The sequence below is a fragment of the Aphelocoma coerulescens genome, chromosome 1 (assembly GCF_041296385.1).
Source record: "Aphelocoma coerulescens isolate FSJ_1873_10779 chromosome 1, UR_Acoe_1.0, whole genome shotgun sequence".
Taxonomy (NCBI): domain Eukaryota; kingdom Metazoa; phylum Chordata; class Aves; order Passeriformes; family Corvidae; genus Aphelocoma; species Aphelocoma coerulescens.
In genome coordinates, this window is record NC_091013.1 from 68,866,913 (window position 1) to 68,879,984 (window position 13,072).

A 13,072-nucleotide genomic window follows, 5' to 3' on the forward strand; every position below is an offset into this window, starting at 1 on the left:
GAGAACAGAGTCAGACAATGCGACTAATTCTTGAAACAACCTTATAAACCCTTGGGCAAAGAAACATGGCATTGAGTGGATACATCACATCCCTTATCACTCATAAGCCAGTGGAAAGACTGAGAGGTATAATGGACTGCTGAAGACTATGTTAAGTGTTTGGTAATGGTGCATGGAAGGATGGGGATGCAAATTGAGCAGAAGCCACTTGGCTGGTTAACACTAGGGGATCTGCAAACCTCCCTGGTCCTGCCCAAATAAAACCCCTACACACAGGGGGAGGAGATAAGGTCCTCGTACTACACATGGGAAGTGGCTGGGAAAATCAGGGTGGATTTCTCTCCCTATAAGAAAAGTCAAACCCATTAATGGGATCGTCTTTGCTCAAGTACCTGGGTGTTATTTGGAGGGTAATGCGGAAGGATGGGGATGTGTGCTCCAAGGAGATTTAACCTTGGGGGGGAAATAATTGTGGTGTAAGTTGTACGTTGCAAAAGTAAAGCAGCAAAAATGACATGAACTGATGACGCGTGAAATGTTGTGAGTAACAAGCAGAGTGGGATGCACAGGACCACTGTTGGTGCCCAATAATCAAGTGTGCTCCTTCTCCTGTCCTGAGCACCCATCCTGAGAGAATCAAGCTCAAGTCATGGCCTGGTTTTAGACATCTGGAGGGGTGGAGGACACTCTTGAAATGGGAAAGTAATACCTATCTTTAAAAGGACAGGTGATAGCAGTTAATGAAAATTTATAAATCTGCATGTCCAGCCAAGGTCACGTGTTGGGGTCCCTCCCCCCGCCCCGGGAGCCCTGAGGGAGGCACGGGGTTTCCCTGCCCCTGGTCAGCCTCGTTCCCCATTGGTTGGTTTGTGTTCCCCAGCGCGGGCAAAGCAGCTCGGGTCCTGTGACTGGGGCAGAGTCTCTCGGCAGAGCCCGGCCATGCGGCTGGGGAAATAAACATCTCTGAAACATCTAGCAAGAATCCGTCCGTATATATTTCTTTTCCACGGGACTCCTGGTTTGATATAGGCGTGTTGCAGTATCCCCACTGCAACATAATGGTGGAGATTTGAGGGCAGAACGATCCCCGATCCCTAAGCGACTTTGTGTGAGTAAACCCTGGAAACTTTGGATTCTTCTTCTTGGTTTTGTATTGCTATTCCATATCTAAACTATGGAGGAACCGTGGGAAGACTCTTGGCTTTCAGAGCCGCATATAGACATCTATCTTAAACCTAAAATGATTCTTGAACAATGATTTGTAAATTTTAGCTTGATTCAAGCTCAGAAAGAACTGAAACACTTCCTGGCATGGTTGTTTAAGGACTTTTTCTATGTTTCTTGGGATTTAATTCTTACCAAGAGCTTTTGGAAGACCGTTTGGACCCAGTTAATATTTGAGTCAAAATATATGCCGATGGAAGAATATTTTCGTGAATATTATTTAATAACCGAGACTGTTGAGCAATGTCAGCTGTGTCCTGGCGAAGGGAAGCCTGGCTCAGGGACCGTGCGGCCTCGGCCACGTGCACCGAGCGCTCTGCAAGCAGCAGCGAGACGGTTCCCGTGCGCGGGCGGAGCCACGCGGGCCGCAGTGTCGGTGGCGGAGCGAGGCGCAGCAGGAGCGGCAGGACCCGGCAGTGCCCGCCCGGCCCCGTGCAGCGCGTGGTGGAGCGAGCCCCGTGAGCGCCCGAACGAGAGGGGCGGCGCGCGGGCGGCGGCTGGCGGCGGCGGAGCGGAGCCGTGCCCAGCCGAAACGCGCGCTGGAGCGGGGCACGGGGGGGTCATCGCTTGGGGGCCTGGCCGAGATGCAGCGCCTGGCAGTGGCAACGCAGCTGCGAGCAGAGGAGGCGACGCACGGAGAACGGAGCGGCGCGGCCCGGCCCGGCCCGCGCGGCCCCAAACGCGACCCCGGGAAAAGCGCGCCGGAACCAGCAGCGCCGATAATTCCAACACGGGAGCGACCGAAAGAGAGAGCAAAGACACAGCGAGACAGAAAACAGCAGCCACTCGGAAAAAGGAAAAGACCATAGTAGCTAAGATCTTAGGGACAGTGAAATGGTATAATGTTAAACAAAACTATGGTTTTATAACAAGATGTGATAACCAGCAAGACATATTCGTGCATAGAACTGCTATTAAAAGGAATAACCCTGAAAAATGCATCCCAAGCTTGGGAGATGGAGAGGTGGTGGAATTCAAAATCATACAAGGTAGAAAAGGGTTACAAGCATGGCAGGTCACTGGGCCTGATGGTGTTCCTGTAAAAGGCAGTATATATGCAAAAAATCGTAGTCATGTTAGACAATATCTCCATTGTAAACCCCCCCCTAGTCTCCCTTTCCTAATCCCACCTTTCCCTTTTACCCTATGTCCTATTACCCCCAGTGTATTCCCAATCCGTTTTTTCATCCATGGTTTCCCTCACAAAACCCTGCCTTTGCCAATTGTTTCCCCAAAAATCCTTTTCCAATGCCGAGTGGGGGATGAAAAGGGGGAGGAAAGAAATTGAACCCTCTCCTGCCTCAGTTTCCCCACAGGCATGTCCAGAGAGTTCTGTCTCCCTTCTGTCAGCCCTGAGATGTTCCAGAGAATGTTTGGACACTTAAAGACTCAGGAGGGTGGCTTGTTTTGTTTTGAAACAGTTCTTATTATGGTTATCCAGTTGTCTTCATTCTCCTTTTATTAAAATAAAACGGGTGAGATGTTGGTGTCTCCTCCCCCCGCCTGTAGCCCTGGGAGCCCTGAGGGAGGCACGGGGTTTCCCTGCCCCTGCTCAGCCTCGTTCCCCATTGGTTGGTTTGTGTTCCCCTGCGCGGGCAAAGCAGCTCGGGTGCTGACTGTAGGAGTCTCTCGGCAGAGCCCGGCCATGCGGCTGGGGAAATAAACATCTCTGAAACATCTAGCAAGAATCCGTCCGTATATATTTCTTTTCCACGGGACTCCTGGTTGGATAAAGGTATTGCAGTATCCCCACTGTAACAGTCACGGCCCCTCTGCTCTGGTGAGACCCCTCCTGGAGGACTGCATCCAGTTCTGGAACTCACGACATAGGAAGGACATCCACCTGTTGCAGCAAATCCAGAAAAGGCTCACAAGTTGATTAGAGGGATGGAAGACCTCTCCTTCGAAGAAAGGCTGGGAGAATTGGGATTGTTCAGCCTAGAAAAGAGGTGGCCTTCCGTTACCTGAAAAGAGCCTACAGGAAAGATGGGAGAGGGACTTTTTACAAGGGCATGTAGGGACAGGATAAGGGGAGTGGGTTCACTCTGAAAGAGAGTAGGTTTAGATTAGATATTAGGAAGAAATTCTTTACTGTGAGGGTAGCGAGGCACTCAAACAGGTTGCTCAGAAAAGCTGGATATGTATGTCCCCCCCCTGGGAAGTGTTCAAGGCCAGGGTGGATGGAGCTCTGAGCAACCTGGTCTTATAAAAAGTGTCCCTGTTCACAGCAGGGGAGTTGGAACTTGATCTTTCATTGTCCCTTCCAACCGTTGAGGAATACATCTGGTGCAGGTAGCTGATTTGTAAACTGCAGTTAGAGATGCAGATTGAGCTCTGGGTGGGAGCCCAGACACACCAGACAAAGTGAACTGCCACCTCTTTGCATAACAAAAGGCATGAAGATGAGTGGCTAGCCAGGTGAATGGACACAGCAACACAGCAGGAATGGAAGACTCAGAAGGGAAGACTCAAGAGGAAGAGCGAGACTTGCCTTAAACTGGGATGTGTAAAAGCCCAGGAGTTCCTTTGTTTGAGATCCCTCCTCAGAGGCACCAGCCCAGGCTGTTTCTGTGTTACTACACTGTTAATAAATTGCTTTATGGAACAAGGTATCTGAGACCTGGGGTCAAACCAGTAAGGAAACCTGGTCTGACTCTGAGCCAGGTGCGCAGGGAGTCAAGCGAGGCACCTGTCAGATCACTGGAGCGACCTGCAGTGAAGGAGCTTTGGTCCCAGAAATTAGTCTGGCACTGGGAGAGTGACTATCAGAGAAGTCTCATGAATGGTCACACTGGGAAGTTTCTGTAACACAACCCAGGCCATTCTATGACTTGCAGAGACACTCAAGCAGCTCAAAACCTCAAAAGTGCAAACAAGAAACAAATACATAACAACAGTGACTTCCATTTTTGTTTAAACATTGAGATTCTTTGTATTTATACAAAATACAGATCCTATCCCTCCTTCAGCATGAGACTCATCTGCAGATCATTATCTTTCCTCATTACCCAGGTGCTCCTTGAAACTGTTGCTGCCTTTGTTCCAAAGCTTGTTGACTTAACAGTTGCTGTTGTTTCTGTAGAAACTGCACTACTTGTGGGCTTCTGAGTAGGGACTGAAAGAGAGAAAGTGAACTTTACTTTACAAAATTCACGTAAGTTAAATAGTTCCCACAGTAATATTTTTACATTACACGGATTTGCACATTACCCACTGCTGTTGTTTAATTAACCACAGCAGACAAGTAAGCATCAGCCTCTTCCTCCCTCCTTACTGTGGGATGAAGCACTGCCCAGCAATAACTAAACCAGCACTGCTTTATCACACTCTTTTTATCACAAACCCAAAGCACAGCCCCATACAAGCTAGTGTGAAGAAAATTAACTGTATCCCAGCCAAAACCAGTACACCCATACAAATGAGAGTTCAGTTAAATGCTGCAGAATTACAAAACACACTCACAAAAGACATCTAGGAATTGTTTCAGGACATCAGCAGGTAATCAGAAACAGCATTAACAGACATCCTGAAAGGACATCCAGAATGTAAAGCATATACAGTATTGCAAAAACACTGTTAAGTATAGCAAACAGTAGAAATCTACTGACATACTAGAACCAAAACATTTTTCAATTGTGCTTCAGTTCTACTATTGTGTTTCAATTGAGCTGATTTCTACATTTCCCACTGCAGATAGCTCACAAATACTTTAATTAATGAATAAAATATTGTAATTCTGCAGCAAAGCTCATGTGCCTGTCAGAGTTCAAGCATCAGGACTATGCCTGTAGCACATATTTTAGTTTTAGGCAGTCCTGTGAGGAGCAGGGAGTTGGACTCAATGATCCTTATAGGTCCCTTCCAACTCAAGATACTCTTCGATTTTCACTGAGTGTCCAGAATTTCCCAGCATTTCAAAACAGCAGTCCATCCAAAGGGAATGAGTTAAAAAACTCCTCTGCCTTCAATCAAAAGGCAAAAGTATCTAAAAGTATTTGCATCTGGCTCCTGGCCTGAATAGTTGCAGTCTGTAATTCAACTCTGGTTGCTCACTCTCATTCCTGCACAGTGGCAGCACAAGTGATTGTGAGGTCAAATGGCAAATCAGGTTGAGAGTTGATCCTTCCAAAAACTAATACAGGAAAAGGGTTAATTTTTCAGCTGAATGAATTCCCTAGATGCTTGCTCATTATCCATGGTCACTTCAGTGATATAACCAAAGAGGTACTGCAACTGCAAGTCAGAGGAGGAAGAGAGAAGCAAGAATCAGATCAAGAAGAATCTGAATTTCAAGAATACTGAAAGGAAGCCTGAGTTCTTAAAGAGCCTTGACTTAATTTGTGCAAAAGCTCTCAACACCTATTAAAAGAGCTTCTAGTTGCTGCACTTCTATAAAAAATAATGTTTCATTAATAAGATACCTTTCAAATTTAATTAAAAGCCACATCAATAGAAACATCCAGGAACGGGAACAGCAAGCCAGTAAGTGGGGCATGAAGAATGAGATAATATGAAAACTACTCCATAGTTCATTACTTGTTTTCCTCATAAAAACTGAAAAGCTATGAATACTCCTCTGAGTTTTAGTCATAATCATTAAAAAAGTGCTATCATTGAGAAAGAATTATCAAGAAATACATCTAAGAAGTTGTGTACTTAAGACTGACGTGATGTTTCTTTCAAGGCTTTCCAAATTTCTGAACAAGCACTACAGCTCTTTAACGAGGATTGTTAAATTCCTTTGCACAGGCAACACAGAGAAGACAAACAGTCCCAATAACTTTTGGAGAATAGGGATTGCAATAACATGCAACAAAAAAGTTGTAATAAAGAAGCTGAACAAACTGTAGGTACTGACTAATTTCCCCACACCAAGCTTAACTTGTTAAAGGAGAAGCCAGTATTTAAAAAGCTTATGACACATGCCATTCATGCAGTCTGCAAATATTATAAATCACACCGTGTGCTTAGAGTTTGCTTTATCAACACACATACACACAACTTTAAGTGTGATATGATACAACTTCTAAACCACACCACAGTAAAGCTTACATCAGACCTAAAGTCCATTCACTGTTCTATCTAAAGCTTTGGTTTAACAAGCTAAAACCATGTCAGTTATACCATAGGCATTATTTAGCCTAAAGAAACCACCACATCTGTTACTACCAAAACTTCAGTTAATGTGGCAGTGATCATTACATTTAGTCATCTTAGTATTCTCCACAGAGAGGCTGAAGTACAAATTTCTGAAGCATGTTTCAAATTTGAAAATATGCACATGCAGTGTACACTGATTAAACTGATTTTCTTTTTTAACAATGGTGACAGGTAAACATTGTTACACTGCCTTTATTTATTTGAGTTCAAAACACCTCAAAAACAAGACTTACCAGCCTCTTTTTATTCAGTACTTGTTCTAAAAGAGTAGGTCTTGCTGGGCGATCTCCAATGGATCCTGTTCTCTGCTTTGTAACAGACACTGAACCTTCAACACTATCCTGCACATGAGAGAAAACACAAAAAAAAGGAAGTCAGACTATAAACTCTGATACACAGAAAATCCCAAGAGTAAAGAACATTTGCCTCCTTAATCTGCAAAGGAAAGTAACAGCACAGGAATGGAAACCTATCCATTCAAGATTTGGCCTCTTCTTTCCACTGCATTTCACCATTTCATCAGTAAGAGTGAAGCAGTGCAGCTGAGTTAGTCTCCTACACTGCAAAACTAAGCAGGTTACTAGGGCTAGTTAATGGCTTCAATTTATTTTATTGCATTTCTTAAAAATGAAGTCATTCCAACAGGTCAGTCTCCAGCTTGTGAAAATGAATGATATCTACCATTTGTAATTGGGCAGGAATGACAATAATCCTTGTAGTACCAAAACAAAACATACTTTAGAACACTATTATGAACTTGCCAAAACCACAGGGTTGTTTTTTTGGTTTTGTTTTTTTTTTCCAAGTTTATTCTGTTCCTTTTACAATCACCAGTCATCTGAACTAAGACATACTAATACAACACAGTTCTACAATCTGCTCTAAAAAAAATGGGTTTGGAAAATTTCAACCAATGTTGAATCCTATGTGTATTACATTTAAAACTTACTGACACTTTCATTTACCTGAAAGGTTTCAAAAGCAAGAACAACAAAGAAGTATCCCGGAATCTTTCACTTCTATCCTGTGCACAGAAGTGAAAAATGAAACTTCTACTAGGAACTTCTACTGAAAATGGCCTTAATAGAGACCACTGCAAAAAAACATAGTAAGTTTAGCACTAACTATCCTGCTTTCTTCTACAAGTTCAAGCCTTAATTTCCTTACATTCAAAGCAACCTGCATTTGCAGAAACCAGGAAAAGAAAACCCACCCTCTTCCAACATGCAATAATCACTATTTCATGTTACAGATCAAGAAGTTTTAACCCTTCACTACATGAAATGCAGCATTTTTACCCTTCTCCCATACCATCCCCTCTTCTGAACTACCACTCCAAGTATTGTGTAGATACATCATGAATCGAGCAGGATGAACTATCAGGGAAGGAAGAGAGAAAAGGGAAAGTCATGCTGGTATATAAGTCAAGAATTCATTCTCATCTTGAATCATATGTGCAGCTTCTCTTCCCTCACTGGAGAGAGAAGTAGCTACTAGAGTTAGAAAAGGCTCACAAAACAGCAAGGATGATAAAAGTGCATAACTTTTTCCTTGGAAACAAGCACGCTATGCCTTTTCAATGTGAGAAGGGAAAAAACTTACAGGGCAAGCCTTCCAAGTAAGTATCATAAACTGAAGAGGAATTAATTGTTATGATGTAAACACTACCTGACAAATTAGGTTGACACCAACAAGATTCAAAAACCAGGAGAGTATTCACACCGGGCAGCAGACCTGAAGAAACTACCAGAATGTAACAGATGCTCAGAGCTTACAAGAGTTCAACAAAAATCCAAAATACTGTATGGAACACGAATCACTTATAGTTACAGAATACATCAGAAAACCTCAGCAAGTCCTTTGAACTGAAAGAGGAAAGAATATTCCCTAGCAGCATCATGTACACTTCTCTTTTTTCAAAGCACCTGCTTCATGGCTTTTACAGACATACAAAAAAAGATTCTTTTGTGTGACACCCAGTATGGTTACTATTATATTTACATGAAGAAAAACAGAAACAGGAAAAGATTTTTGATGGTCAGTTTGCAGTTAGACCAGTTCCCAGTCACACGACTCCAGAGACAGCTATGCTGATATAAAAGGGTGGCTTTTAGCAGGAGTGCAAAATAAGGTATTTTTTTTCTTTTGGCAGCCACAATTTTATACCTGCCCCTTTGAGCACAAACCAGTCAGCATCTTCAAACGTAAAACTATTTTCCTTTTTCTATAGCATCTAAATACGAGATCTGAAACACTAACTCTGCACCAGTGACCATCAGAGAAGCGTGTGGTCCTAGCTGAGTCACAAACTGTAGGAAAAATAAAAAGTCGAACGGTACCATCAGTTTTCCCACTGATAGTACTTCCCCATCTAAACAATACAAATAAGTTTATGCAAGTTAAGTATGAACTAGCAGTGGTCTAAGTATTTACCTGCCACTTAATATAAAAGTAATAACCAAAAAGCATCCTAAAGAATCTACACAACTGATTCTTATACACCTGATCCCCAACGGCCTTTGTGACTTTAAAACCCCACACTTCAGCACCAGCTGAGTAACAAGTCTGATATCTCTCTTAGATCGACACTTTCCTACAGAGGAAAAAAACAACCCCACTGCACAGCGAAGCATCTTCTAGGGATACTTCTTTTCCTGGAATCTTCTGCTATAGCTGTAAGCTTCTACAATTTATGTCAGAGCTAAAAACAAACGGGGTTTGCTCTGGCAAACAGGAGGAAGAGTGAGCTATAGGGAGGCCCTAGACTTCTCCCTTTCCTCTGAAAAGGTCCCATTCCGTCTGACAGAATCCGGCTTTCCCGGGAAGCCCCTACTCCCACGGACCACGCGGCACCCAGGCTGCCCGCCGAGGATGGCCTGGCCGAGGCCCCGCCGCCCCCGCCTCACCTCGGCCCGCGGGCCGCCCCCCGCGGCCGCCGCCCCGCCGCCCCCCAGGGCCTGGTCGCTCTTCTTGCGCTTGTACTTGTCCTTGTAGATCTTGTTGCGGTGCCGCTTGCACATCCACGGCTTGCGCTGCTTCACCACCTGCGTGGTGGTCTCGCTGCAGCCCTGGTACGTGCAGCTCTTGCACTCGCCGCCCGCCGCCGCTTCGCCGCTCGCAGCCCCCGCCGCCGCCACCTCCTCCTCCTCCAGCTCCTCCAGGCTGGCCGTACTCTCGCCGCCCGCCGCCTCGGCCTCCTCCTCCGCCACCTCGACCTCGCCGGCGGCCCCCAGCTCGTAGAACACCATGACGCCGCCGCTAGCGGAGGGCGGCAGCTGCGGGTCGGCGCTCGGCTGCAGCACCACCCCCCCCGCCCCAGCCACCTCCTCCTCGCCGCCGCCCGGCTGCATCACAAACAGCGCCAGCTGCTGCTGCTGCTGCTGCGGCGGCGGCGACGAGGAGGAGGAGGAAGAAGCGGAGGAGGCGAGAGCCGCGGCGGGGCTGCCCCGCAGGGCGGCGGTGCCCGGCCCGGCCGGCCCCTGAGCGCGCCGGTCCCGCGCCGCCCGCGCGCACCGCGCATGCGCCCCGGCCGCGCGCGGGGGCGGGGCCCCGGCAGTGGCGGCACCGCCCCGTGTGGGGGAGTTTGCGCCGAGCGTGCGGCGGCGCTGCGGGAGTGGGGCCCTTGTGGCCGTGTTAGAGCCGCCTGCGTGGTTTGGCCCCGGGTGGCGTCCCACCCGCAAGGGGAAGGCAGCACCCACGATTGGTAGATGCTTGTGCTCGAAAGGAGCGACAGAAGTCAGGGGGTCTGCAAGCAATCAGAAAATTGTATTAGTCTATTGCGCGCTTGGCGTGGGAATTGGTTTGTTAGTCCCTGACCTACTGTGTAAGCACACGGCAGTGGGTTTTGAATAAAGGGGTAGGGTCAAAGAGAGAAAAGATGAATTAAAAAGGGGAAGAGGGGGCAGAGAGAGGAAAATAAAGGAAAAAGGGGGGAAAAAAGGAAAGAAAGGAGAAGAGAAAAGAAGAGGTGCTGCTCAGGCTTGGAGGGGGTTTCTTGTCATGGACAGGTTTATCGCTTTCTATGCAAATAAATTATCACGCGCAGTCTGTTCTTTCAGATCTTTTTGGAAATAGGTCAGAGGGCTTCGAGGGACTTGGGTGGTGTTGATCTCCTCCTGTAGTCCGTGCCTGCATCTTGCGCTCATTCCTGTGCTGTGTGATACTGTGTTGTGCTTATCTCCAGCAACTACAACAAGGGTGTTTGTCCTGGAAATGTGCTGCCCTCCCTCCGCATGGTCCCTGTTTCCAGCCACATCGTTCTTTCTCACAAAGTGTCAGCACCAACAATCCTTGTCTGTTAGTGCAAACAATCCTTGGCTGGTTCCATGGCTATCCAGCTATCATTTTTTGAGACACAGACTTCCCATTATCTTATGGGATTCTACACCTTGTGAGTCTGCTCAGCCTCCTGTACTGCTGTGCTCATGTGATGGCTGTCCAGACCTAAACTTTCCTGCCACTGCCTTTCACCAGTGCTGTCTCTAGGCTGTGTTTTTGTCCTTGCTCTTCATCCACTGTCACTTGAGAGTGCAGATACAGGGATGCAGTTTGGCTTCTCCCACTTAGCCATTTGTTGCCTCTAGCTTGCTGTCGCCCTTGTAGCTGCCAGCATGCTGCTCCTTTGGATACCAGTTCTCTCCTTGGGTTACTTCTGCATGGCTGCAGAGAAGTCCCACTGACTTCTGTCTTCTTGATCACCTGCTATTGGCCCCCCTTTATTTGTCTTACCTCCTTACTCTCCATGGGATCTTGCCTTTCTCATTGCACACAGCAGTTTATTCCATATTAAAAAACACTGCTGACTCCATTTATTCCCTGGCAAGTACCACAGCTCCCTTTTCCTGTCAGTAAGATAAATGATTATGCTGTTTGCAGTTGTAGCAATTCTGCTTCACCCTCGATCTTGTCATAATACACTTCTCTCTCATTTGTCAAAATAGTTAATGATGGGTATAGTCCTAGAAAAATCGCAGTGAACTGAATAACTCTGTCCTCATTGCCTTTGACCAAACAGTCATCTTTAACATGGGCGAGATGACCTCCAGCTCCAGGGTTTAAACTGGAATTACAGACTATTTTTGTCATTGAAGACTTACTTTGCCCACATCTGCTTCAGTGTCTTTCATCTCTGTTACAGCCATGCAGGGACAACTTGCCAGAAGCTTTCTTTAGGACTCAGCCTTGCATCTGTGTCAGTAGTGAAACGTTAGAATTACACATAACCTTGTTTTCCTCCTGCTTCTTAACTATTTTGATGTTGTTACAAAATGTTTTTTTCACATTATAGGTCCATTGAAATAATTTTAGTTTATTTCTTTTGCTTTAAATGAATCTTGAAAGAATGTCTTCCTAAAATTCAAAGTGCTTCTGACATTAATTAAAATAAAAATCCAAAGTAATAATGAATCAAAATCAATCACATTTTTCTCCAGCCATACTCCCTGCACATATACACACAATAACTAATTAAAAGAAACAGGAAGCTGATAACCTTTAAATCCCAGGTAGAAGAGTTGTTTGGGCCCTTCATCACCACTTCTGCAAAGCCCCGCTGAGACAGCAGGGCTTGGCATGGGCCAGTCTGACCGGCAGACTGAAGCAGTTAAGGGCTACATGAGAAAATTATTCATGGAGTTAAGGTTTCCAACCAAATTCTTTGCTGAAAACTCTTCTCTCTTTTAGAATAAGTTGAATTCTACCTTAGACACTCTGGTAACACAGGGGGATTTCATTGGAGACTGTACCTGGAAGCATACTTCGACTCCATGGTTCTCATTTTCCTCTTCTGAAGAACAAAGAACAACAAAAAGCCACAGAAAACTAACAGTACATTACAAAGATTTTGAAGGGGTTAATTAATTAGCAAATCAATTCGATATTTAATGAGTCTATTACTGTACTGGAATGTGTAGTATTATCCAATTTTTGTAGCCCAGAACATTGTAATCTACTTGCTTGAGGGCATAGAAACATACACAGGAAGTAAATTAGTGACAGCTAACAAATCAAATCCTTCTTAAAAAGCTGCCACTGGTGTTCTTTTTTTTCTGCCTGGTTTGCTCAGAAAAGAGAAACACTCTGATGGAAAAGAAATAATAAAAAAATGTTGTTTCCTTGGGCTGCACTTCTGTAAATCTGGCTGTTGGAGAAGGAAGGTCATGTTTGGAAAACTTTATCATCAGTCTGTCCATCATTGCTATCCAGCCAGGTGCAGTCGCACCATGTTTTGTATTCCCAGTACAATTAAAAAGAGATGACAAATACAATTATTGAAATGTCATAAGTTCATTTGTCCTTAGGCTGACATCTCTAAATAGATATTTACATAGATTCTCCAATTTTCTGCTGTCTCTTTCATTTGTGTTTGTGAAATAGTTCATTTTAATGTTCTAGATTTCTGTGCTAGTTCTTAATATCCAGTTCTTAATTGTCTCGGAAACAAAATGTTTTAAAAAACAGATACAGGTTAAGATTCAGAAAGGTAGTTGTCATTGAAGAAGCTGATTTGTCCTGCTTATAAACCAATATAGTACTAATGAGTATAGCTGAAGTAATATTCTCAAATATTACTTTAAAGTTACTTTAGCACTTTTCTATGAGGAATGATATGAATTTTGTTCATTTAGTATCTATCTGTGTGTCTATCTATCTTGTACACAGAGTGCATTTGCCTTTATCGTGCTGTAAG

The 13,072-nt window shown here is 44.9% G+C and overlaps 1 protein-coding gene across 1 annotated transcript; it reads right to left on the reverse strand.

The window, feature by feature from the left end:
- Positions 1-4,121: 4,121 nt before the first annotated feature.
- RFXAP (regulatory factor X associated protein) lies at positions 4,122-12,138 on the reverse strand. Its single transcript, XM_069027634.1, has 4 exons — positions 12,129-12,138; positions 9,291-10,129; positions 6,618-6,725; positions 4,122-4,339 (listed from the first exon to the last, which is right to left on the reverse strand). The coding sequence occupies exons 1-4, from the start codon at positions 12,136-12,138 to the stop codon at positions 4,229-4,231; spliced, it is 1,068 nt and encodes a 355-aa protein (XP_068883735.1). The 3' UTR covers positions 4,122-4,228.
- Positions 12,139-13,072: the final 934 nt, after the last annotated feature.

Coding starts and splice junctions, on each gene's coding strand:
- RFXAP (XM_069027634.1), bottom strand. Junction 6,726..9,290: donor GGGGCGGCCCGCGGGCCGAG/GTGAGGCGGGGG, acceptor TCTCATGTGCAG/GATAGTGTTGAAGGTTCAGT. Junction 4,340..6,617: donor TACTGAATAAAAAGAGGCTG/GTAAGTCTTGTT, acceptor TCTCTCTTTCAG/TCCCTACTCAGAAGCCCACA.